Below are 27,328 nucleotides of genomic sequence, written 5' to 3' on the forward strand. Positions count from 1 at the left end.
ATCAACTGGACTCTCGCCGTCTCACTATGTCAAAGTTGCTTAGTCTGTGGCCGAACACAGTCCACCAACGCTCTGCCCTACAAGCACAGCTGAGCTTTTTGGACTCTTCGATCCTCATTTGTCACATATTATTCCATTTCACCACATTACCGCCAGCACTGGTGTGGAGCATTGCCCCTGTCAATGAAACTCCCCAGCTATTATAATTAAAATGAAGTTGTTGTTAGACTACTTGTTTATCTATGCACATCTATAGTGTGGTCGCGACGCCATAAATTCCTCCCATTCCTTTTGTTGTTTTTCGGGGTTCATTTGCTGGTTCTCGGAAGCCTCTACTTGGAAGTTGTCCCTTCCCACCTTCAAGTAAACGCCTGTTTATGTGATGACTATTCTGCCAGCGGCCATTCTGCGTGCGTCCCCTTTCTAAACAGACAGCCTTTTCTTCGTCATCGTTTGCTTCCTGTTTTCATTGTGGTCGTATGTGTAGCTTTTTTCGAAACTTCCATATGCAAGCAATTAGGTAATGAATGGTGATCAAACTTTAGGGGATAGCGATTTCTTCTTTTCAGGTGAGCCCAAGCCATAAATGTGGACTCACGCAAGACACGTTCTCCCCGTTTTCCCGCGTTTTAAGGCACAGTAGGCAATATGTTTGTCATCTGTACATTTGTTAGAACTTGACTCTGAGGCCGACACACTGGAGAGGGAGACACGGGGGTTTGCTTTGTCCCCTTGCTTGTGTTTCTCCTCATTGGTGCACAAACATGTGTGGGATTTTTATGAACTTATGCACCCTGTTGGCTTTCTGTTGTCGTTATATTGACTGAAGAGTTCACGCATTTTCTATCAGCTATTCACAGAGTGGAGTGAGGGATACTGCATATGACTTTGACAATTTTTCTGGACAATTAACTGGACCGACAGTTAGCTAATACAAGTTGTACAAGCTTTGTACAACTTTCATTATTGTAACTGCTTGTGAAAAAAGGCTTCTTGGAAACTACAAAGCATGCAAGACCAGTGGAGTGCAGCTGTAGCTTCCACAGTTTCGCCACGAAAACCACCGCCCCCCTCGGCCACGTGATCATCCATAGCGAAGCGCAAAGGCAGAGCCGAAATCTGGTACCAAAAAGTATGCGTGGACTTGATCGAACTGCACATGTGTGCACCGTGCTCTCTCCTCTACACTCATCCTCGGATGCGTTCCCCCCGCTCCGCTAGGCCATCTGCTAATATTGCTAGTGTTATCGGGAAGCAGAAAATGAAAATCCTGAAGACGAAGAAATGCACTTGTACAAATTTATGGACACGGTAAACATATATAAACAAGAAGCAACATTTTAATGAAAGTAAATCTACACAAAGATTACAGAATACTGCAGAGTAAATAAATAACGCTGTGTCTAGCCGTACGTCGGACGGACGTACAAATCCAGATTCTGTGCCCCGTACGTCGGATGGAAGTACGAATCCAGAATTTGTGCCCTCTACGTCGGATGGACGGGTGAATACGAATCTGTGCGCCCCGTAATGGCGTCGCGTATGTCGGTAAGCCATACCAGGAAGTTCCCCCCTTTCCTTCCCCCTTCCCCCTCCGCGAAAACGAAATGTGCCGCCAACTTTCAGCAGGCAAACCTCGTTTTCTTTTATTTTATTACGTTACTACCCCCACCCAAATTATGTTACTACCACCACCACCACCCCGTATCGGGGGGCATTGATTGAGACGTATGTCATTTGATAACTAATAAACCAGCACAGTTACGCGAAGATCTACGCCGTGCGGAGCTGCGTGATCGTATCGAGTACATCGGGAAGACGTGCGATGACGTACGGCCTGAGCCAATGCATCCTACGGCAGTGTGAACTGACTCTGTGTGTCCCAGCAACAACATTGTGTCAGTTACGAAAGGTGGGTAAATAAGCGAAACCATGGTTTCGGCAACCTATACGGTAGCCCGTCGTAGCTGAATGGCCGATTTGTCGCGGAAAGATATATAGCAGTGGCTGAAAAGGTCAGGCAGGAGTCCCACAACATCCACAAGCGCATAATGGGGATGACTCAATGTGCCCTGACGTAGAGGGATGAGGGCCCATTCTAATGCTCAGTTGACTCAGAAACGGACTGAGCTGGTTGGAGCTTACTTTTTTGGGTTAACTTTCTTCCAGGGGGGAAAATAGGGTGCTATTTTTTAGTCTCATATACCGGGCACTTCATACTCTCATGAAATACTAGTTGTAGCTTCATTTGCTGAATTTTCGTAACACTTCCATTTAGTAATATTTGCCATTTACGTATGAGTAATATTGTTTGTTTTTCTTGTCGAAGTTCAGAGCTGCACTTGAGACTTCTCTAGCCGTAAGTTCAAAAGAAGTTTCTGGTACACTGGTTCACCGTCCCAACTTCACTCATTTTTTTAAATAATGGCTGAACAAAGTTCAAGTATTGGGAGGGCAGGCTAGAGTCAGGATGCTTGTATGTCTCCAGAAACAACACCTTGAAGAAACTAGTTTTTGATAATTCATTTACGTACTGCTTGCACATGGGCGTCGGCAGGATTTCGTCTTGAGGGGGGCAGTGCAAGAAATGAGTGAAGAGGGAGAAGATTTTGGGAGAGGGTGTTTTGAGTGAGAAAATCCGGAATCACAACAACTGAATGATTGCATTTTTATGTACATGTTAACACTCCTGACTGTGTCACAGCATACCTACTTGCGATATATTTACTTTAAAATAAGCTCTGACCTGTCTTTAAAGCAAGGCCGCATTTTACGGATCTCAATCTTTGCACTGCAAAAGGCACTATGGCTTTGCATCATCACTGCATGGACCTTAATGCTTACTGTTCATCATAGGAAGGAAGGAGCATTTTTCGAGGGGCCTGCATCAAGCATGCAAGAAAACGAATTCTGCGGAGTTGAAGGACGGTATTAAAAATTGAGAAATCGAATTATGCGCATAGCTGCTAGATCTATTTGATTTTTTTTTCATTTCGTGCAAGCAACCAAGAGCAAGAAGTAATACGACAATATTTACCACGGTCAGGCGGGTCGGAGCCCCAGGGGAAACGAACTCTGGCGAATCCACCGGTTAAATGAACCTTAGCCAATCATGATCAAGAAAGATCACGTGAGGGACCGGAGCCAATATTTACCTTCACCACTTGCAGACGGACATACACGCTTGGACACCGTAACAAATAAACTGGTTATCCTTTCTGAGGCATGGACGTATAAGTGACAGAGACAGTGCGATACCAATGACAATTAACAATTTGCAAACGAGGATAACGGCTCTGCTTCTGTTCCAATGCTCCCTCGATAACTGCACCCATTGGACAATGGAGGCGTGTCACGTGTCATTTTTGGCGTGAAATATTGCCGAATTGAAGGACTCGAAGCATTTTTGTTGTGTGCTTTGTTTTGACGAAAGCTGCCCTGTTCCCTCCTATTTTAAGACTGCGTAGTGTAGAACGTCGCGAGAAAAATACAAGATACTTCGGGAGGGGTTCCATGGAAACTTAGACTCCGGAGGTAGAGGTCACTCTCATTTTTCTCCTCCCAAATGCATTACCAAAGGTACAAGCTTGTGTGGGCCTGAACCCCCCTTCCCCGTTACGGCTGCAGTGCACGAAGGCTCGAAGGCCACGAGTGCGGCATCATTTCTGGGAGGCGGGGAAGGAGCCCACGCTCCTGGCCAACCATGACATTGACATCGTTCTGATGTCATTCGGGATGATGGTTGCCTAAGAGCGTGCTATGCGGTGAAGCTCCCTTTGTAGAGCGTAGGTTATAAAGAGAACGTATTGGATTTGTAATTCATCAAGGTTTGGGTATGAAGAAGCTGTTCCCTTCAACTTTTCAAGCTGCCTTGCGTTCAACTTACCCAATGTTGCCAAACATTTCCAATGTAGCCATAGTCCTATTCCTTGCTTCCTTTATTTATTCCTTCCAGCAAGCTTAGATTCGGAGCTGAGCCAACAAAAAAAAAAAGAAGAAAAAGCGACAAAGGAATGAGGTTACCTTGCACTTCGAGCAGATGCAGGATGCAAGTGCTTTTCAAATTGAAAAGTAGACTACTGCTTTTTAAGCTTTCTATATTGGTCAAAATCTCTTGGCACCAAGATATTGCGATTAATGTCTACTTGCTGTTTGTATTTGCTACAAGAACAGCATCTTCAAGCTGCTTTGCACACTGCATTCATTGCTTTCCTCTACCAGGCTTCCTTCTTTCTTCCATATGTTCAATCTCTCCTGTTGTTTTGTGTTCTGCTCAGCTGTAGATTATAGAATCTAGCATTTATTTATAGACCGTTTACAGCAGAGTTATCTGGGCGCCGCCATCTTAGTGCACGTGACCTTGCGTGCCACTGCTTGCATTCTCTTTCGGCTGCCTGTTGGCACGGCACACGTAGTACGGCGGTGCAACCCAGAGACGCTTTCTCCGATTTTAAATCTTTTGCAACGAATTCCGGATGGAAGGATGACACGAGGCTTTGGCCGAAGCTTCAGCGGTCAGGTGAGTGCATTTGCTTGATTTAGAGTGATATTTCTTTCCTTGTGCGACCCAGATAATCGGCCCCACTATGCTCGAGTTACTACATATTTCGGCGGGTCTTTTTCCCCTCTTCTTTTGTTGCGCATACGTTACATTGTGGGTACATTCATAATGTAATATCGTAAGATCGTGATTTCTTGCTTTTTATCGCAAGAGTTTCAGTACAACTACCTGAGAAAGATATGCATGTAAGGGCTGTTGTGTTGTCGTTATGAAGTAGCATACTTTTATTGTTGATTTCAGATGTATACAACCACATGATCAACGAGCTAGAGGGAGACTGAAAGCCTGCGCTGAACTACAGAGAATTTGCAAAGGGAACGAAGCTGTTTGACAGCTGCCATGTCGATGTAGTACTGTGCCAGTGCAACGATGGTGTATGAATTTTAAGGGCCGACATCAGGTCGACACAAACTGTGAGAAGGACGTGTAGTACAGAGACTCGCTTCGGGCCCACTTTGGTGGCAACATGCACATGTAAAGCGGGTTTGAGCAGCAGGTGCAGTCATATTTGTACACCGCTCATCAATGTTGTAGAGGCGACAAACAAGGGGCTCACGAGTGCTTTGTGCACTGACAAGGCATGTACACGGAACCGTTCAACTGCAAGGAATGTGACCCCTGCTACTATGGGGGAAGTTTATTCTCACAAGCAGCAGCCAATGCCTACAGCAGAGTTTGGGACTCGCACAGAAATGCTGCGCCACTTTGAGAGCTTCATTACTTACCCTCGCTGACTCTCCCGGTTTGAAATCCTTCCTCTGGAGATTCGATATCTGCCGTTGTCGAATCAGCTTGTTTTTCTCTGTTTGTGGAAACCCGTGCATTGCACCTCGAACGTGGGCAGTATTTCTATAGTGATGGCTCGTGAATTTAACAAACAGCTTCGTCCCACACGATCAGATCTCTGTCACAGTTTCTACACTCAATCACAGAACAAGTCATCCCTCTGCTTTTCCAAATTTTGCACAGAAGTGTAGCACAGCGGCAAAAAAAGGTCGGAAGCTCTCACATAGGCAAAGGCACACAGGCACTCGCAGAAGGCAAGCAATGGCGTGGCTACTGTGGCACCATCTATTAGCGCCCGAAGCAACTGGCTGCTGTAAACGGACTATAGCTAAGGGAGGTCGCATGCATCATATTTGCAGACTGCTCACATGACCCCATGCCATAAACGAAAAGAGCCGATAAAAACCGATATGAATAAGCAAGCAAGTTCTCTTTCTTCATTGACTGCAACTGTGGAGTCTTTTTAGCACTCTTCATCATGCAGTTTTCTGACACTGCTGCAGGCATTATGCCAGGAATTGCACACATATGTTACTGGGTCAACTCAAATTTCCCCATCATAGTCTGTTTGTTACCTTTATCAGGATTTTAATTCTCGTGACCTGGATAAACATCTTTTCTCCAGGTGAACATGTGAACATCGTGATAAATGCAAAAAAAAAAAGAGACTGACAGAGAACAACATTTACTAGCAGACAAGACACAAAGGACACTGATGTCCAGTCTAGACTACCAGTGGAGTTGGCAGTCTAGACTGGACATCAGTTTAATTTGTGTTTTCATTGCTAGTAAACGCTGTCTTCTGTTCATTCGTGATTTCTTTATGTTGATCGCTGTGTTATATAACGAACACACTTTACATCTTCTCGCACTTCTGCATAAAGGAAGTACATTGTCCTGTACAATATCATCTTATAAATAGTTTTGCCTTATTCTAAGGTGCCATCTCTGTGGATTCATTCCAGCTGATGCTTCTTTCAAGGCAGCCATCAGCCTGCTGCCTGAAATGCCAAACACCATTGAACTTGAGGGAAAGCATCGAAGCACAGAACCGTTCCTACTGTCATATATTAACAACTTCTTGTCAACGCTACTTTATGTCCCAGTGCGTATCAATTCTTCTTCAGTGCACTTGAAAGTGTTGTTTGACTGTAGAGAGACATGCTTATTCTTAATTGCCTTAGGACAATCCTGAACATGAACCACTGTACTTGCTTCGAGGACTGCTGAACGTGGTCCAGGACTATGTTTGGGACAGTCACTGTGACTCACGAGCCCTTGTTTACCTTAATGTGATGAACTTGCTCTCTGCAATGATACAGGATAGCTACCTCTACCACGTTGACAAAGGTAATGCAAGTTACACATAGCATCATGTACACATTCTAAGAAACTTTACCCATCAATACATGGTATACAGAGTGAACGTTATACTGGTTTACTACTTTGCAGTGGATTCCAACGACACACTTTATGGAGGTGATCCCAAATTCACAAATGAAGTCAATGAACTTTGCCAAACTGTTCTGGATGAACTGCTGTGTCACTTGAAACAACTGGGAGACTCTGGGGTAAGCCGAAGTTTGACTATCTGTGCCGTAGGCTGAGTGAAGGTACCTTTCACTACTAAGCCGTTGAAGAAGTGCGACAAAGCTTTTGTGAATTTTTAACTTTGTTCATCAGCATCATTGTAGTATAATGACAAATATAGCTCAGAAAAAGCTTGTAACATGGACTCAAGTAGCGTGCTGTCCAAGAGGAGGGTTGCCACGTCCGTAGCATAAAGAGACAGAGATGAGAAGCATAATAGGTACTAAGAGCGCCTTTACTCTTGCTCCAAATGCACTGTTTGGGCTAAATGAGATTTCCTATGCCATCCCGATAAACATCCAATATTGCGCAAAATTGCTCCAAAACTAGCGACTAGGAATTGCAGAGGCGTTTGTAGTTCACCAGAAAAGCAAGTTGCAAAACAGACCATTCCTTTTGTAATAGTGATGCACATTATTTTCTTACAACCACGAGATTCGTACATGACTTTGTCCCACCAGAAAGTTGGGAAATTCAGGTGAAGCATCTCCAGCCTGCTGGCTGTTCTTGTGTGAACTTGTTTCTTCCACACTGCCAGCCAGGCTTTGTAACCAAACGCAAGTATGTGCTCACGCGAAGCTTTGTCGTGTGCACTGCCGTCCCATGAAGTCCTCTCACTTGATAGTTACATGTATCTCGATCTTCATGTGTGTTTCTGTGCTGCTGAGAATCGTGTCCATCAAAGTATTCCGGAAGTTGATATTTGGGCGCTCCAAAACGTGTTTTTCTGTGCTTCAAAGTGCCTCAAAATGTATATTACGAGCTTGAAACGGACCCAAAATGAACATTTCGGTGTTCCAAAAATGCTGCAGATTACATTTTGGCAGTGGTATCATTGATTTTTGTATTTTTTATTAAAACTAAATAATTTTATGTAGCCTTGAAGAGACAAATATAAGACATGAGTGTTCAGAACCCTCAAAATCATAATCAAAATATAAAGCGTGGTATGTCCACCAACTTTGTCTATGTCGTGTTGTTTCAGCAAAAGTATTGTCCGTCTCCAGTGGACCATTGTCCAAACACAGGGCACAAATGGAACAAAAGGAGGGCATTCGCTTTGGTAGTACTAATGGCATTGCCATTGATTGTAAAGTGGGTATGCACAGAGGGCATTGTGAAAAGCACGTGGTAGGCAGAAACCAGTCATTGAGAATCGCTGGGTCAAATAACCAAACATGAGACTGTCAATGCACAAATTATACGATTTTTTTTCTTTTCTCAACATTTTTGTAACAAACTTGGGGTGCACAAATTATGTGAGTAAATATGGTATTTATATATGAACGTATATGTATATGTATACGGGGGAAAAAATAGCCGGAGCTCTTTGGCTGCACGTATAGCATATGTTTATAAGTCAAACGTTGCCATGCCAGTACTGGACAGCTGTTTCGGCCTTCTTGGGCCTCAGCAGTATGCAGGCAGGCAACGGTTGTACGGATGGCGTCAGAAGGTCACGTAACACGTGATTCCTCCCGTCAGGGTGAACTAAGTCACCACTGAGGGCCCAGTGCAAAGCCAGTGAATACGGTGTATATGGTGCCAGTGTATATGGTATATATATCCCTAGTATGTAAAAAAAAGAGCCTGGATCCACTGTGGAACCAGCCTGGAAAAGCTGTTCCAGGCTGGAGCTAGGCTGGCCAAGGATGTTTCCATGCTGGGTCCAGCGCTCTTTGAATTTCCATTCGGAAACCAGGATGGCTCCCTGCTGGAACCAAGCTGGAAATGGGATGCCAATGACGTCATTTTGGAGAGTTTCGAATTTTCTTTTCCCGCTTCTCCACCACCTGTTGTATGTGCACTGTTGTGTATTTTATTTCGCCATTTTTTTTCAGCTGGGAAATGCTCAAGTATTAAATAAACGTGTTGTTTCGATCACGCAACCTTTGAGAAAACGAACAATAACATCAACGTGACGCAGGAGATAATTCGACCATTCGATAATTCGGGCGGCGTAGCTCTCCCTCATTTTCTCTCCGAGATATCGTCTGCTCCATGCGTGGCTATGTGTGTGGAATAACCTACTTCCTCGTAATTGCTGCAAGTTTCGCTCAATAGTGAAATCGCGACATGTAGTGGGGTGTTGGATATGCAGCGCTGTGTTCCTAGCTGCAAAAAAACATCTGGGGATAGTCCAGAATTGACACTTCACAGACACAAGAACAGGGACGACAGTGAAAACGGGAAAAAGCAATCGCTGTCGGGCTTCCTGTTGAAGCAGAAGGATTGTGCGTTTGGCACTTTTGTACCTCGTATTTTGCAGACAAAATGTCTGTGGAATTTTGCAACGAAGCGGATGTATTGCAAATCCATACGGGGCTAGCTTCAAAAAGAATGCGGCTAAAGCCCGGCAGTGTCCAAATTGTTCAAACGTCAAATGGTAACCACCGACATAAGGGGAGCATTTGCTATTGGTACGCCTGTGTGAAACAAAACAGGAATAACGAAAATAAAGTAGCGATTTACTTGACTAATAATAGAGTAAGTCATATACTAGTATAACAAAAACTTTTCAGTGCAGCACATTTTGCACCAAATGAAACTGGCGTATTCGTCTGGCTTTACTGGTAAATGCCCATATGAGACGTTTTTCGTCACCTACCTATTGTAAAGGGGCTCAAGAAGATGCATGCTGTGATCATCACAACAAAAGATGCGTGCGTAGCGTAAACCAGAAGGAGCTCTGTCCGCAGACACACGTCAAGTACAGCTGACAGCTCACTCAAAAGAACTACAGCATAGGTGTTTGTCAGGTTCCACTGAGCCACAGAGGTATCTTTCACTTTCACATGGACAACGGTAAAAACACTTTGCCCACAGTGTGCAACCATAAGCGATCAGATGTGAACCGCACATGAAAGTATCGCCGGACGGTTCATTCGCACTGCCTGCACCTTCATCTGTGACAGGATGCTGTGGCAGAGGGTCTGTGGAGTAAGGGTAATCTAGCACACTTTCATTACTGCTGTACTCTTCGAATTGCTTGCAAGCGAAGCGGCGTTGCCTTCAGATTCGAATATAACCGATGATCGCCGACTTGCTGGCTTCTGCGACGCCTGTCCAGCTGTGCAGGAAGACATGCTCTCATTGGTGCAATTACGTGTGACGTTTTCGGGGGTTTTGTGCAGAGGGACTTCCCAAATGTGTCATCTGCTCTTGCAATGTACAGTCGAACCTGCATATATCGAACTCGAAGGGGATCGGCAAATAATTCGATATATCGATAATTCGTTATATAAAGCGTTCGTATTTTGACTGACATTCGCGTGTGCCGTATTAATTAACATTTAATTGGGATAGTATGAAACAGGAGCTTACCGATTTGCATGAGCGAGAGCAGAAACTGCACAAACAAAGCGGGCAACAGGACAGTTAACAACATTTATTTGGGACGGAAGAACTCCGTGAGTTGGGCTTGTGTCTTGTTGCGAGCCATGAAGTCCATTACACTATTTTCGATCTTCTCGAGGCCTCCTAAATGAGAAAGTCCAGCTCCTTCTATTGCCCCGCAGCAGCGACGAATGGTAGCGAAAGCCTAAGCGATCTCTGCGACTGTAGGCATGACATCGTCGCCAAGACCTCCCAGTGAGCCTTCATCGCCGCTTGAATCGCCGTCGTCACCAGCAACGTCCGCTATGTTGTCCGCATCCGTTATCTCTGCCGCAACGTGTACATTGTCGTCGGCGCTTACAAAATCATGTGCCGTCAGATCAGTGGGAACGGCTTCTGGGAACTCTGCGACCTTTCGAAGCTCGTCGTCCAGAGCGTACTTGAAGTCGTCATCGTTGTCCAAGGCATCCGCACACGCCTCGTCTGCAACTGCTACGAAGCCCGCTTTGCGAAAGCAGTTCGCTACTGTTTCCATTCTCAACACGTCGGATGATGTCGAGCTTGGTCGCGAAGTCCAGGTTAGCGTCCATGGCTGCCTCATTCGTGCCAACTTTCAAATGGTGGCGCCTACAAAAGGAATGCTTCGACGCCAGTCACCACTGCGCACGTCTCGGCCACGCGCTGCGCACGGCCGGCATGGACGATTCCATTGCAGGTCGCGTGCTCGGGGAAGGTAGCATGACGCATGACCCCGTGATTTCTCACTTCGGAGCGTGAGAAACGAAGCTCCGTGGGGTCACTAACTTCTCCCGTTGGCAGCCTGCCCTCATTTCCAACTCCTTTTCGCGTGGATGACTTCATCCCTAATCTCCCAGCCGCGCTTTGTCCTTTTCAATCGCGAAAAATGTGCGGAAGTTACTAAGGGCACGTCATAGGATTCTAGCGGTAGTGTGATATAGCCGATGACAGCGGTGCCGGCTGTTCGATATAGACGTACAGTACGCCTATACATTTACATGCTATTTTCAAGGGGATGTTTCTTACGTTCGATATAGGCAATAATTTGATATAACCGGGTTCTATATAGTCGGGTTCAACTGTATTTCATCAGATTGCTCACTATTCCTGTTCACTTGGGGTTTTTGCCGCCATTGTCAGAGGCCACTGAGGAATATCGTGGTACTGAAGTTTTGGAATTGACTGAAATGGATGCGATAGTCCCTTTAAGCGGATGGATATGCGGATGGCACAAGCAAACCATAGCTTTTTGAGTGTGACCTGCCACCTTCTTACTGTTATACATCTGTCTACTAGTGCCCCCTATGTTGTTTTCATACTTATTTGTTATTTCATATTTATACAGGCTTCCTCTTCATTCATTGCTTCTTACAACTTACAAGTGACAACATGGTCACGACGAAGTCTGGTGAGCATGTTAGTACCTGTCATGTATTAGTGTAATGCTTCAGTACTCAAATAAGAGCCACCAGCGACCATGCCACCAGCTGCCATGACATGGTGTCAGAAGTGAAAATGACAGGATAAAACAATCTTGAAGCAGGTATGCCTCTTTGAAACTACGTCGAATGTGGCTGAAGCATGGTCAGAGTGGCATCGCGAGTACCAAATGTACGAATGCGTGCTGAAGTACCACAGAGAATATGTCATAATATGGCTATCTCTTCTCCTACATGTCAGCGGAAAAGAGTTGTACGCAGAAAGCAGATGAAACAGAAGAGAACCCTAGGATGGTGAAGAGCGTCTTAGACGCATTTGACAGTTACTTCAAGGCCTATAGAAATCTTACCAATGCGTCTCTTGTTTTTAACAACTTGTGTTAGAAGCATGACCAGCCGTTTGCCCAGTTCTTCATGGAAGTGAAGCAGAGCTTTGTGACTCTGGTTCGGCCTATGAGTATACTTTTAGGGATCATTTGATTCTTGGCATAAGGAAGAATGCTCTTCAAGAACATTTGCTACGTGATGCTTCAATAACGTTACAAAGCGTGGTTCACCAGTCCAAGTCAGCAGAACTTTCCAAGATGCACTCGCAAGCCGTCACTCAAGTGGTTGAGGTCACGTTCATGAACTTGGAGAATTGCCAGCAGTGTTTTCAATGCCTTTAACGACTTTTGGTGACAACACCTCTATTGTCATACTTTGATGTGAACTTACCAGTAATGTCGTCAGTGGATGCTAGTTCGTACAGCTTAGCAGCGGTTCTCCTTCAAGGTGAACGACTGGTGACATATGCGTCAGTTTCACTGACAGAAGCCGTGCAGCAAAACTCACAAATAGAAAAAGAGCTCTTGGTTGTGACATTTGCTGTAGAATACTTTCATTATTTCAATATGATACAATTCGTAGAAGTGTTCAGATCCAGTCAGACCATAAACCCCTACTTGGACACTCACAAAAACCATTGGACCCCATATCACCAAGACTGCAAAGGCTGTTGCTGTGTCTTCAGCGTTACCAAGTGTGTCTCGCCTATCTCCCAGGAAAAGACTTACCCGTTGCTGATGCTTTGTCGTGTGCTTCGCTGAAACATGTTGCCACAGAGGTGAACTACAACATAGTAGCTTCTTTGTGTCGCCTTGTGCATGCGTCGGCAGCTACCTTGAACTCTGTCAGAGATGCAGCAGCTAAAGATCTGATGTTGCAGCAAGTGGTTAAGCATTGTCAGTAGGGTTGGCCCCAAAGTCGTAGTCAGGTCCCTTTGCGGCTAGACTGTACTACTACTGTAGAGATGAGCTACATGTGGAGGAAAGCTTACATTGTCAGGGCAGTCGCCTATTGATACGAGAGAGTTGCAAGAATATACCCTAAACAAGCTTCATGAAGGACATCGTGGTGTTGTGGCGTGTAAAACACGAGCACGAGAAGCCCTATATTGGCCTGGAATGTTGAAGGACATTGAAAGCAAGGTATAGCAGTGCACGACATGTCAAGATAGTTACGGAAGCAACTCACAGAAGCCTCTCCTCGATGTACCCCTATCGCCATTGCCATGGCAAAAGCATGCACTCTATTTTTCTGTCATCAAGGCCTGACTTACTTACTAGTCATCGACAAATATTCTAAGTATGGTGAGTTGAAAGATATGCAAGACACAACTACTAGGTGTGTCATAGACGTTCTTAAGTTCGTGTATGCGGACCTCCTTTTAATTCTGCACTGTTCGTGTCTTTCAACAAGGAGTGGGGCATAAACCACGTAACATCCAGTCCCCACTTCCCACTGTCAAATGGACAGGTGGAGCGAAGTGTTCAGACCCTTAAGTCTACCGTGAAAAAAAAAAAAAAAAGAGAAAGATTCATTGGCGATTTAGCGGTAAATGCAAGAGAAATGTGTTAGCATTAACCACCTTTCTGATCCATACTTCACTTCCGTGTATCCACTTACGGTTGCCAACTTCCAGTCTAAACCCTACTTCCCGTTGTCCACATCTCGTCTATACTTGACTTCCAGTATGCATTTCTGGTCCAACTCCACTTCCGGTTCTCCACTTCTGGTCTAACCTGACTTCCGGTTGTCCACCTCCAGTCAATGCTTGATTTCCGGTTCGACACTTTCAATTACTATATGTATGTCCATTTAATTAACCTTTAATTAGCCTCAACTACTTTCAATTACCCTTTAATTACCTTAGGTAACCACAGGTTACATGAAGTACTCTTGAATTCCCTCAGTTACCTTTAATTGCCTTAATTACACTCAGTTCTCCTTAATTGACGTTAATTACCTGTACTTGCATTTAATTATCTCCGGTACAACCTTCGGTATTTTTAATTTCATTTAATCTTTCTCTTAATTACATCTGTCTTATATTCATTACCTTTAGACTCAACACTTTTGTTTTATTTACCTCTAATTACCTTCAATTACTCATACTCTTAATTACCTTCGACTACTTCAATTTCAAATCATTTGCCTCCATTTACATTTACCCACTTATATCCCCTTTGCATGTCCACTTATACCGCTATCTTGAGGCTTCACCATCTCACACATGGGCACATACACATGCATACATACAGCTTGTCTCATTTTGATACTCCTAACGCTAGCGCATTAATAATAATCAGGGAGTGACTTTTTCGGATTAAATGCCTTTCTCGGATTCGCGGGGTAAAGATCAGGCGCTATTTTTAAATCTGTAATTTGGGGAGAAATCGGGTGATAATTGTGCCTTCGGGTGTTATCGGGTGTTTTTGTTTCTCCTCTCGTCTATTAAGTCCTTTCCTAATGTGCTTTTTTTTCTTTTTGCGGGATTGTGACCTACCAGCGGTAACCCCCGAAGGCATAGACAGTGTTGACACGCATAGGGGTATTGCTGGGAACGTAAATTACCCATTCTTACATGTGTTACACGTGGTGACCTTTGTTCGTCTTCAGTGGAAACGTCATGAGGATTTCATAGTGACTGGAATTTGGGGAGAAATCGGGTTTAACCCGAATTGATTGTAGGTCAGTTCGGGGGGGACAACCAGGCGTAATCCGGTTTAACCCGAAAAAGTCACTCCCTAATAATAATCAATAAATAAACAACAAGCATTGGATAGTGAACAAGATGTTCATATTGTTTTACTTAACTATCATAAGCGCCGACAGAGTTGTTTGCCGTCTCCGATTTGTTTACCGTATTTATAATGTATCCAACAGTTTGGAAAGAGATACGGCATACAGCCGCTCACGTCTGTCTGTGTCAAAACACCTGTAAGCAATACGTCGAGAGGATGGTCATTTAATGTCTCACAAAATCCTGGCTTGCTAGCAAAAACTATATAGGTGCATTTCTCTGACTCCAGCCACTTATAACATCATGTTTTTGACTGAGTCTCGTTTTCCTTTTGTCCTTTTGGCACATCACTGTGCACATAGCCTTGTCACTGAAATGTACATTGTGCGTCCATTTTATCCATACAAATAAATAAATACGTATAAATACGTATGGTCACAACATATTGTCTGAACTAGTACTGCAGTTTTTCCAATACCTTCAGTTACAATAACACTAAAGAGATCCTCAAAGAAGAAATATATATGAGTTTTCACCTCGGCTACTGCCATGGGCTTGCGGCACGACGGTTGGGAAATGTGAGTAAATACTAAACTTTTTCTACATCATGGAACTTCTGTTCTCACTGTGAGGCTCATCAACCAAATTACCGGGAGCAATATTGGCTCTGGGCACTGGTGATGAAACACCTCAATCATTATCTCGACTCAAATAAAAGCCACCAGCGATCATGCTACCAACTAGCATGACACTTACATTCACCATCGAGCTCAAGATGTTGCTGCTAAGCATGTTGTACATGACAGGGTCAGTAACACAGCATCAAATACACAGTCTTCCTTTGAGGAACTTTACCGTAAGTGGGGTGCAGCTGAAACTGTAGCCGTATAAATTGTCTTATGGAAGTGGCAACCCTTTCCTCATCGTTTCATAGTTGATGCTTCCCTACATGTTTGTGATGATCAAAATGTGGTTGTTGCTTGCTCCGTGCACACATTGCAGTAAAATGTTTGCTTGCAGTCATGATTTGATTCAATATTCAAAGTCATATATATTATAGAAAGGAAAGGGTCACTGGATAGGTATCTGGCATGAGAGGAGGATGACGGGGATGAGTGAAGGTTAAAAGCAACATTTGTACCAAATAAAACTTGGTTGTCAGTTCAGTGCCTGTGTGTTGTGCCATCTTTTTGTCCCTACACTGATTGTAAGTCAGTATGTTACAGCCAACTGACCCACTTTTTAATCTTATTGAGGTAAATAAGACCTTCAGCTAACATACCTGACTGCTAAGTAGATATTGCTATTTATCACGAGCAGTTAGGTTTGCTAGAGTCAAGCTTTGTAGTTTACAAGAGCAAAATACTGTTCTAAACTAGGCTAGGCTCATTTTCAACAAACTACACGCTGGAAAAATGATGATAAAACCTGAGACACGGAACAAAACGATGACACGACACGTTCTCGTGAGAACGTGTCGTGTCGTCGTTTTGTTCCGTGTCTCAGGTTTTATCGTCATTTTACAATGTACAGTCAAACTCCCTTATAGCGAACACCTTTTTAACGAAAATACCACTACAACAAATTTTTTTTGCGGTCCCGCTGGAGCCTATAGGTCCAATAATGGACATCCTTTTTAACGAAAATACCTTTACTGCGAATTTTTTTTGCTGTCCCCTGAGCTTCGTTGTAAAGGAGTTTGACTGTACCAGCTCGCCTGCACCCTTGCACTTCTACCATACATGCCGGAAATTGCACTTCCATATATCTGTGACCCTAAGTCTGCCAAAGTGATTTCTTTGAACATTTCTACAGCAGTTACATTGTAGCGACGACGATGACAAGGGGCATGTCATGCGCATTGTCATTCTCTCATTAAACCATTGCCATCATCACGCTGTGCTGTCCATAACATTTTGGTGGAGGTGCTGGCTCACCCCGACGGAACTGCTGCTGCCATGGCCATCGACACCCTAGCTCCAACCTGTCGACAGACCTACGAGGCCCAAGATGACCAGACCTGACCAGAAGCCCCAGCCCCGTTGGGAACCGATGCCCGTGACAGCAGCACCCTGTGATGGCTCAGCTCCCGCCCTCGGACCACCAACCTTCCAGCGAGCAGCACAGCGTCCCCATCGCCCCATCACCCCATTGTCCACATCGTTGCCGAACATCATTCCTAGCCCTGTGCCTTGTCGTCCACGTCCCCACCATCTTTCAACCCGTTAGCATCCTCGCCGCCGACGCCATCTTCCACCACTGTCTCTTGACCATTGTTCATCTCTGTCGTCGCGTCACCATCCATTGTGCCCGGGGTTCACGACTTCGGAGGGGGGAAGTGTAGCGACGACGATGACAAGAGGCATGTCACGCGCATTGTCATTCTCTCATTAAACCATTGCCATCTCCACGCTGTGCTCTCCGTAACAATATGACCAAATAAGGTACTTTTCAAAGTTCTCCTCAGATTTGTCTTTCCTGCTCGTCAACTGCGTATCCACACAAGTCACTTTTCTGACGGCAGAGAGTCTGAAAGTGAAAGTGGTGTAGCACATTTCAAGGAAACAAGGTTATTACGCATGTTAAGATTCCCTAACAGTCCCGCAATGTATACAGTACTACAAATGCATGAAATAAAGTTTTTTTTAAAATCCTTTAAGACGTCCACCCATCTGCTTGCATTCACATGTCCATTTTCCGACGACAGATGCTGCCGTTTATTACTTTGTGCCTCACTTCTGTGTCCCATACTGCGTGGATGTGCCAAACAAAGTGAAAATTGTTAGCATTTGCTCTCCTTGTCAGTAAAGCAGCCATAAGGAAAGTCAAGATAAGATGTGGGCAAAGTAATGGTCAGGAGAAAGCAACACAGCCTTCAGAACAGACTCATCTGGGAGCTTTGTGCCAAGGACACAGGCGTCTGCAGCAACATAATCGAAAATGTGGAAACGTTCCATTACATTCTAGTTCTTCGGCACAGATGGCTCTCATCAATGTAATCTTTAGCTGCCTACTGCTCTTTACCGGAAACAATGACAGCACCACTTAGTTTGTTATTGAAGATGAAGCACGACCTGCTCACTAGCAAGTGTTTGTAGTCCTTGTGTCCCAAAACTGGTGGTAATGATCATGATGATGAGTGTGCTCATTCTGTCTCACAGTATTTTCTCACTTGCAGCAATATAAAAGACAGGCTGTGTTGGCCTTAGAGCTACTATACCGAATCGTCATCAATGGTGATCTGCACAGCAGGCAGCTGATGGGACTCTGCATCAACCTCTGGAACCTTGCACACAGACACGCCACAGTAGACCACAGGATGTCAGTAAGTTCAGAGCAACAACCATAAAAATTTGGTGGGATTGTGACAGTTAGCCTCGAGTTTCGTGAAATAGATGTACCTGCACAGATATACCTGCATTAGTTGGAATGTGAAGTTGGGCGTACAACTGTGGTGCAGTAGTACCCACAAGATAAAATACGTGAATGACCACCATGTCAACAGTAATCGCTGTTGATGTTCCACCTTTAGGGAGCTGCTAACGTTGACTTCTTGCATAGGAATGACAAGGAAGACATGAACGATGCGTCGTTGTGGCGCGAGGGGTCCTCTTCAACCCCTGGCAGCATAGGTCGGCGAATTCACTCATGATGGCCATCACCGACATCATTTACCGTAACACCACTCACAATGATGTGATGTTGAGTGATGGGCAATGATGTGATGTGATGTTGAGTTTATTGATTTAAGACAGATACCTCAAAGGTGCCAGTGGGGGGTTTACATTGAAGCGGGATAACATTTGTTACAACAAGAGGAAAAAAATATAGATAGAGCACAATGCAAACTACACAACAGTGGAAGTTTACACAATAAAAAGGTAGCGGGCCAGTTCTTGTTTGAACACAACATGGTCCACAATTGTGACCAGCGGCTCCGGAAGACAATTCCGATCATTAGTCGTCTGGGGAAGGATTGGACGATTGAACTGCATTGTTTGGCACATGACGTGTATGACCTTAAACTGATGATCCAGCCTTGATGGTATACAGGGTGTCCCAGCTAAATGTGAACATATTCTATAAAAATATATATATATCACTTTTTCCGAGATGAAATCAATTGCAATATAGCATATGCTGAAGGGCACTCCTTAGGAGGGCATTAGCAAACTCCTAAGACAATGTCTTAATTAACTTAATTAAAAGCTACAAAGTTGTCCCAATAAGAACATCTGTTCCTTTCGGTCACCTGGTATTGTAGCCGTTTTCAGAACAAAAATTCGTTTGGTAGATCATCCGCAAAATATTCGTGAAGGAACACAATTTTTTTTCTTTATTTTGTTCATTGCGCATCTTCGGAGACGCGTCTTCCCTTCACCCCCAATGTGAGAGGGCGAAGGAGCACAGTGTCGCCTCCTGCGTCCTGGAAAAAGACAAAACAGAAAATACAACCCAAGGTAAGGGCAGTTCCGATAGAGTCACCCAATATGTGTGTTTTTGTTTTGTTTTGGCAAGTTAAAGCTCATCTTCAACGCATGAGGCGGCAGTGCTCTTTCGCCCTCTCACATTGGGGGTGAAGGAATAAAGAAAATAAGAAATAAAGAAAAAACGGTGTTCCTTCTCGAATTTTTTGCCGACTATCTACCGAACCGGTTTTTGTTCTGAAAACGGCTTTGATAGCAAGTGACCAAAAGGAACAGATGTTCTCGTTGCGACAACTTTGTAGCTTTTATAATTAAAAAGTCAATTATTGAAAGCTAATTAAGACATTGCCTTAGGAGTTTGCTAATGCCCTCCTAAGGAGTGCCCTCCAGTATATGCTATATTGCAATTGATTTCATATCGGAAAAAGTGATAATATATTTTTAAAAAATATGTTCGCAGCCATCTGGGACACCCTGTATAGTGTGCAGGTTGAATGAAGAAGGGTCTGAAAGAAGCATTGTGGAAAAACTTGTGGTAAGCACAAAGACGAAAATATTTCCTGCGTAGTGTGAGCTCGGGGAGACCAAGAGAAAGTTTAATTGATGTGATACTAGAAGGATAAGTTTAGTTGTTAGATATAAAGCGTGCTATGTACATAAAGATATAAAGAGTAAAGTGAGTGTCGCAAACACTGCTAGCGTACTCAAGATTTGAGCGAACGATTGTGCTGTATGCCAGTTGTTTAGCAAAATGGGGCATGCCTCAAGTTCCGGCGAAGGAAACCAAGCTTACGATTAGCATCACTTACTATGGAGTTAATGTAGTTTGTCCAGAGGAGGTTGGGAAGCCTATTAGTTCTTGGATAACATAGAATCACAACATTCAAAGACCCACTGAAAATACAATAAGGCGGTTCCACGCAAAACGATCAAACGGCCCTGCTTGGCCCTCATAAAACCATCACAAATTTTTAGAACATTTTTTTGGCAGTTCCTAATTGAGCAAAACGACATACCACGAAACGTTTCTTCCCATATCTCAATGTGGCGGGTGCTAGACACATGCGAAGGTCGCAGCGCTGGTGAAAACCGTGCCTGGCGTGAACGGCTGCTGCGGCTCATAGCAAGCACACAGAAGTGCGCTGTTTTCTTTTGCGTATAGAGGAAGGCATGGTCTACACTGGTCTACACAGTGCTGCAAATCTTGCTTGTCACGCTGTAATCGGTGCTGGTGTACACAAGCTGGAAATTTCACAATTTTCCTCCTGTTTCGCGATTTTTTTTAGGAAAATCAAACCACTCAATTTTAATGAATATTTTGTTCCAAGGCCTTATGGAATGCTTCAGCTGGAAAAATCGCAAGACACACAACTTTCGTAGTCATAGCAGGAAAAATAGAAGTATGCACTTTTCCCAAAATTTGCTACAATCGAGCATAAAACACGCAATGAAGAGGTCAGACGAGACGTCTGAGACAAATGGAATTTTACAGAATGATCTTTCCTATATGAAATGTTAAAAAATCTCGAAGATGTTTTTCCGTATACAAGAGAAAATAATCTTCTGGTGGTAAGAGGTATTACGGCCACAGTGACCTACGTTTGTATATTCGGTGGGGTATTCTATCTTTTTTTTCTTGGGCTCCTGTTTTAATTCTGTTTATTTCTGGTCTGGTTTAGTTTCAATGTGCAAGAATTATTTATTATTATTTTATTCTATTTATTTTTTATTTAGATATACTACAAACCCATCACAGGGTTCAAGTAGGGTGGGCCATAACATTTCACTCAAAATGGCACTCAGAATAGACACACCTGCAAGCACATGCATACAAATACAAGAGTGTGAAACATTTGGTCAGACTCGGGTGATCCCGTCAACAAACTGCTGTAATTTGGTTACATTATGTACAGCCTGTGGCAACAAATTCCAATCGCGAATAGTGCGTGGAGAAAACGAATACCTGAAACAATCTACGCGTGCGAATGGTTCTTGGAAAACGGTACTATGAGAGCTTCTTGTAGGACGAAGTTCGCGAAACTGTGTGTAACAATCTATGTCGATGTTATATATTCCACGCACTATTTGGTACAAGAATTTGAGTTTCTCCATCCTAAATCTGTCCGGGATGCTGCCTAAGTTTCCTCTTTGCTGTAACATTGTAATAGAAGTGCCGTAGCTTGTTAACTTGTCATAATTCCTCTTGGTAAACGGATCCCAAATAGCAGACCCATATTCGAGTACAGGCCTCACAAGGGATTTATATAAACTCAATTTCGTTTCACATGTTAGAAACCTTAAATTTCGTCTTAAATACCACGTTTCTTTCTGGCCTTGTTCACAACGTGGTCTACTTGCGCATTCCATGATAAATCTGACTGAATGATTATCCCTAGGTATTTAACCTGTTCAACTCTCCTAAGGGGAATATTTCCGATACTGTAACTGTGAATAAGAGGTTTCCTTTTGAGTGATATAGACATAACAACGGTTTTCTCGGGATTAATTGACATCTGCCACATGTCGCACCATTCATTAATTTGCTCTAGAGCATGTGCAAGAACAATATGATCATTCTCATCACTGACTCGACAATAAACAACACAGTCATCAGCGTATAGTCTGCTACATACTGGTAAGTGAGACATCGATTCACAGATATCGTTCATATAAAGAAGAAAGAGTGCTGGTCCCAACGCAGATCCCTGTGGGACTCCGGAGCTAACCGGAGCTCGTGTGGAACTGGAGCCAGCGAAGTGCACGAATTGTTCCCTATCGGACAAGTAATCAGACATCCACCTAATAACTGCATCATTACGTAAAATACAGTAAAACCCGCGGATAGCGATATCGCGCATAACGATATCCCTCGTAAAACGATGGTTCATGATTTTACCGTCAAAATATACATTGGTTCTATGGGGAAACGACCCGCGTATAGCGATGGAGACCGCGGTTCCGAGTATTCGTATAACGATGTTGGACGCTGTCCCGTGCGCGTAACCACGCGGCGATTTTCGCCACGATAAGATACAGTAGAGTCTCGATGCTACGAATCTCACGGGGTAGCGGAAAAAATTCGTATCATCCGAAAGTCACATCAATAGAATTAAACCAAAATAAAAATTGAGGCAAGAAAATAGACAGCGACTGTTCATTTTCCAATACTGTCAGTGAAAGAGGTAGGTGGCAACGCTTTTATGTCTCCGTATTTGACCAATGCTGCTCAAATTCGCGAGATGATTCAAATGGCCTAGCACGTGCTTTCCACCCGCGAGTCGCGCGTCAGTGTTCTAAAGCAAGCTTCTCCTAGAGCACGCAGGCCTTAGGTGAAGCCGACTTGCGGAATGGTGACGTGTAGTGTTGCCAGAAGTTGTCTTGCTATGTTGTCTGGTTCCCTCCACGAGTTCTGATCGCTGTTTTCCCAAGCCACTGCAATGTCACACAGCTTCGCGTTTTTTTTTTTTTTATCATCTGTTTCTTTTTTTTCGCTACACGCGGGGTGGCGCGCGACTTTTCGTGGACGCGCTATTTAGGTCAGCCCTCGTTTAGCGATGTACCCCGTATAACGATGGAATACGCGATTACCGTCAATATCGTTATACGCGGGTTTCACTGTATGTTGAAGTTTTTGCTCAAGTTTCTTGTGCACCACTTTATCAAACATGCGACGGAGATCCAAAAAGACAGCATCTGTTTGCTTTTTCTCGTTAACTGCAGAAGCGAAGTCGTGCATGATTTCAGTTTCCTTTAACTTTCAGTTAACTAAGTTAACTTTCAGTTAATTTTGCAATTGTCGAATAACCTTTGCGGAACCCGTGCTGTTTCTTTGATAAGATACCGTACTTTTCTACATAATTCATTATGTGCGCCGCTATTATATGTTTCATTACCTTACCACCAACTGATAATAATGAAATCGGCCTGTAATTCGTGACAATACGCTGGTCCCCATCTTTAGGTATCGGGCATACCTTCGCGACCTTCCACTCTGCCGGCACGGAGCCATCACGTAAGCTGCGGTTAAATATAAGGCAAAGGTATTTCGACACCCAAACTGCATAGCGCCTCAGAAACGTATTAGGGATCCCGTCTGGACCCGCACTCTTTCTCACATCCAAACTTAGCAATAGATTTAGAACACATTCTTCTGGAATTATCAAGTCCCCTAGACAATCAACATTACTATTAACAACAAAATCGGGATAACGACCATTATCACATGTGAAAACTGATTAAAAATGGCAGTTAAATGCTTCAGATATGACACGAGGGTCCTCGACGCTAATCCCGTTAATAATAAATGACTGGTTTCCTTTTCCTTTTGGGGGTGAGATTATCTCCAAAATTTCCGTGGACTTGTGCTGGAGTAATTTTTCATAGTGATGTTATAGAAGTTGAATTTCGCTCCTTTAAGCTTCAGCTTAAAATCAGCGTTTGCAGTCTGATAGGCAAGTTCATTTGATGCCGATAATCGTCGACGAGATCGTAACCTTTGAAGACGTCTCTTACACTGTATAATCTCACGTGTTATCCAAGGGTTTGAAATGTGCACTTTTCTAAACTTGATTGGGACAAACCTTCATGAGCAAGTGCCTTAAAATGAAGCCACAAGCCATCAACACAACTGGACTTGCACATCACACATCTTTCAAAGTTGTCGCATCTGTCTGCCAGGAAGCCGAGGACACTCATGTCGTCAGCGTTATCCAAGTTATACACTTTCCTTATGTGATGCTTCGAAAGAACTTTCATTGGAATGGTCACAACTATACAGCGAAATGGTCTGACATACCATCGAAAACTTCACACTCATTCAATGCAACATCATTTTTTAAGAACACAAGGTCTAGTATGGAGAAACTGTCCCCTTGAGCACACGTTGGATTAGTAACAACCTGTCTCAGGTTAAACTCAAACGCCATATCAATCAGTAATTCACATTTTTTATCACTTATTTGTCCACTTAATGCGTCCCAATTGATTCCTGGGAGATTAAAATCACCTGCTATTATTAGCTTTGATTTCTTAAACATTGATATATGTGATCTGAGATCCTAAAAAAAATCTTGTGAAGAATTTGGGGGGCGATAGACGACACACAGAATATATATCTCATCATCAGTTATTGTCTTACAAGTTAAAATGTCACTTTCAGAGTCTTTTTGCACCAACATGAGGGGTATGAAAGATGAAAGTCACTGAAAAGGTTAGCCAGCTGTAGAACCCACATCTTCTGGATTGCCGGTCCAGGGCTCTACCAATTGAGCTAAGCTAACACGCCTTCTCAGCGACTTCCAGGGTGCGTCATCTGAAGGGACAAACCAGCCACTATCTCTCACTCATCCTCCTTTCACTCTTACATTTTTGCACACTCATACACGCATTCATACGACGGGGTCGACGCAGGCGGCAACTGATGAACATGAAAGAACTGATGTTCTGAGGCTGGAACAACATAGAAGGGACATACAAAAGTCTCGAATTCTGTGATTTTATTGGCCAAACTCCTTGCATTTATATTAGCCAGTTTAAGCGTTGAATATGACGGGCTTGTGAGATGACTATCCCGTGAGCCTCATGGCCCTATGCAGCTAGTGCATTTGACTCTCTTTTGTAGCTGTGCATTCCACTTATACTGAACATTGGCAATAAACAGCTTGTCATATCGTAGTACCATCTTAGCACCATTTCTACGCTCTTCTGACACGCTATCCCAAAGCATTTTCCTGATCTGACGGGTGCTCTGAGAAAAATATTCGCTAATAGCAATAGTAGCTCCTTTGAGTTTTGGTGCGGCCCTCAAAATCGATAGTTTTTCGCGAAAATCAGCAAGTCGTAATAACACAGGCCTATGTCTATTTCCCACTTTTCGGCAGAGGCAATGACAACGAAAGAATATCCTGTGGCACGGACTTCTGCAAGGTTACTACAGTCTTTTCCTCTGTAGCATAACGCACGTATTGCAGTCCTGGTTGGTTAAGTTTATGGCCTTGTTTCCGGTGTGCATGGGGCTGGTATGTCTAAAGGCTGAACCGCAGGGCAAAAAAAAAACTGTCCAAAAACTGCCCGACCGCAATTGGTGCCCAACTCTTCCGTGCATCCCCGCATGGTACTGAACTGCAAGCCAAAGTTTAGCCAAAGATTTCTGACCTTAGTGCACATCCCGTTCAACCATTGAGCTAAATGAGATAATCTCTAGCTGTATTCATAGTGTAGAAGTCGCACACATGCCAACAGTCGACCCATTGGATGCTTACTGTTTTTGCGGTCATATCTAGCCGAATTCAGCCCGGAATTCTATTCTCCGGAGAAAGTTCAGTCCCGAATTTGGTTTGGAAAGAATTCGGACGCTTCTCGGGTTTATGCGGTCCAGCATTAAGTCATACTTTTTGTCGTGTGAGCTAAAGCCCTGCGTGCGGATGAGCTTTTTGACATCCGCGTCCGACGGTGCGACGGTGACCAACTTGTACATCCGCATCTGATCTGTAAATTGAGCTTGTCACCTGCATCCAACCGACAAAATCCGTCCCACCGGCTGGCTGCGTACGTTAAGGCTGCAGTCCCGCGCCTCCTCTGATAATGGGCGTTTCTGTAGCAAGATTCCACTGCACGTGTTTGCGCGTTCTTAAAGAAACCGATATGACCAGAAAGCTGCTTTCCTTGGCTAGGCGTGTACGTTGTCCATTTTCTGGTAGAGCCCATGATAACGCTTTTATAAAGCCGAGAACATGATGAAATCATCGCCGCTTTTTTGCATTGTGTAGCGTAGTAGTTGCGTTTGTAGTATCGTGTTAATTATACCAGAAGGCACGTACATTGCAATATTTTTGGTGTACGATATTTATAATTTACACGCGCTTGTTTTTGACGATGAAAAAACAACTTCTGGCGTTCGTCATTTCAGACCATTCTAACGTCCGGAGAAGCGCAAGCAGTCTCCTGGTTACGCACAATTATGTGTTTAACGGATCCTGAAAATTGTAGCACGATAAGAACATTAATAAGCAAGTTATGACCAGTGATTTCCCCAGAAATTCACTGCTGGGGGGGTGCCGACCATTCAAGGGGGGGGGGGGGGAGGGTATGCTTGGTGAAGATTCCACTTACGGAAGTCTTACACACAGAAGGAATTGTGGCACAATGGTGACATCTGCACAACTTTCCCGTTTTATTTGTACATGTTATTACGTTAGAACACAGTACGTTAGAATACAGATTCATTATGTAGGACATTTTAACATAATGCATAATCGCATGACCGACAAAGGAAAAAGACTAGCACCCTGTCTCACGAAGCTCAATGAGTACCTAGCAACCAACGGAGGAAACCTTAGACGAAAAAAGCAGGACAGCTCGTTTGACTGAGTTGGGTGCAAATGGTTCTTGATGATCTTCATTGAGTGTGCGCGCCCGCACGCATTTTTGCTCGTATATGCGCGCAATACATGCATTGAACAGTTACTTTCAAAAGATTTTGGACAAATGCATAGTACGATCATCTGCATGACTGTGGTCATACAGCGCAAGCTTGACAGTACAGGATGTAATTCGCTGCGTCGTACTACTACATGCTCGAGCTGGGTGGGGTCACCTGAGCAATTTCAGGGGGGGGGTACAAAAATCCAGGGATGGTATACACCCCCCCCTGGGGAAATCCCTGGTTATGACGCTTGCAAATCACCGACGAAAAACGGAATTCAGCGCCATCTACGGAGTCGGTCTGGAAGCGTTCCCGGGGGTGGCGCTATATCAAATCGAAACCGCATCATACAGCAAAGTGTCTGTCGGCGGAGGCTGGCGTGCACGTCATTCTGTAATGGCTGCTGCGGCATGTTGGTTTTCATCGTGCACGTTCACGTTGAGAACTTGTTGTCGGCAATTTTCTTGTCGACTAGTGCTGCCTATAAATTATAGTGTATGTGCACTTTTTTTTTTACCGGCGTTGCCCAAAATTATATTCACTGATGAGTTTTAGTGCTCGTGTACATATTTGTGGTTGATACTCGTACACCTAGAGAAACGAAACACTGATACTTATTTTTTTCCCTCTATTTTCATCCATCGAAGTTTTGTGTCAGCGAGTCGAGACGAAACACTTTCCCGG

General features: G+C 44.0%; 2 protein-coding genes across 5 annotated transcripts in view; one reads left to right on the plus strand and one right to left on the minus strand.

Annotated features, from left to right (window-relative positions):
• The window catches only part of LOC135391477 (transmembrane protein 94-like), a 587,105-nt gene that overhangs the window by 275,575 nt on the left and 284,202 nt on the right, over positions 1–27,328 (minus strand). The gene's annotated exons all lie outside the window — the stretch shown is intronic.
• LOC135391472 (VPS35 endosomal protein-sorting factor-like) overlaps positions 1–27,328 on the plus strand; it is a 140,569-nt gene that overhangs the window by 99,490 nt on the left and 13,751 nt on the right. For both annotated transcript variants that reach the window (XM_064621737.1, XM_064621736.1), the window contains 4 exons: positions 6,313–6,452; positions 6,532–6,697; positions 6,800–6,918; positions 17,973–18,119. In XM_064621737.1, coding sequence (XP_064477807.1) covers positions 6,313–6,452; positions 6,532–6,697; positions 6,800–6,918; positions 17,973–18,119 — 572 coding nt within the window. The remainder of the gene's footprint in view (positions 1–6,312; positions 6,453–6,531; positions 6,698–6,799; positions 6,919–17,972; positions 18,120–27,328) is intronic.

Source organism: Ornithodoros turicata, chromosome 4, assembly GCF_037126465.1.
Source record: "Ornithodoros turicata isolate Travis chromosome 4, ASM3712646v1, whole genome shotgun sequence".
NCBI lineage: Eukaryota > Metazoa > Arthropoda > Arachnida > Ixodida > Argasidae > Ornithodoros > Ornithodoros turicata.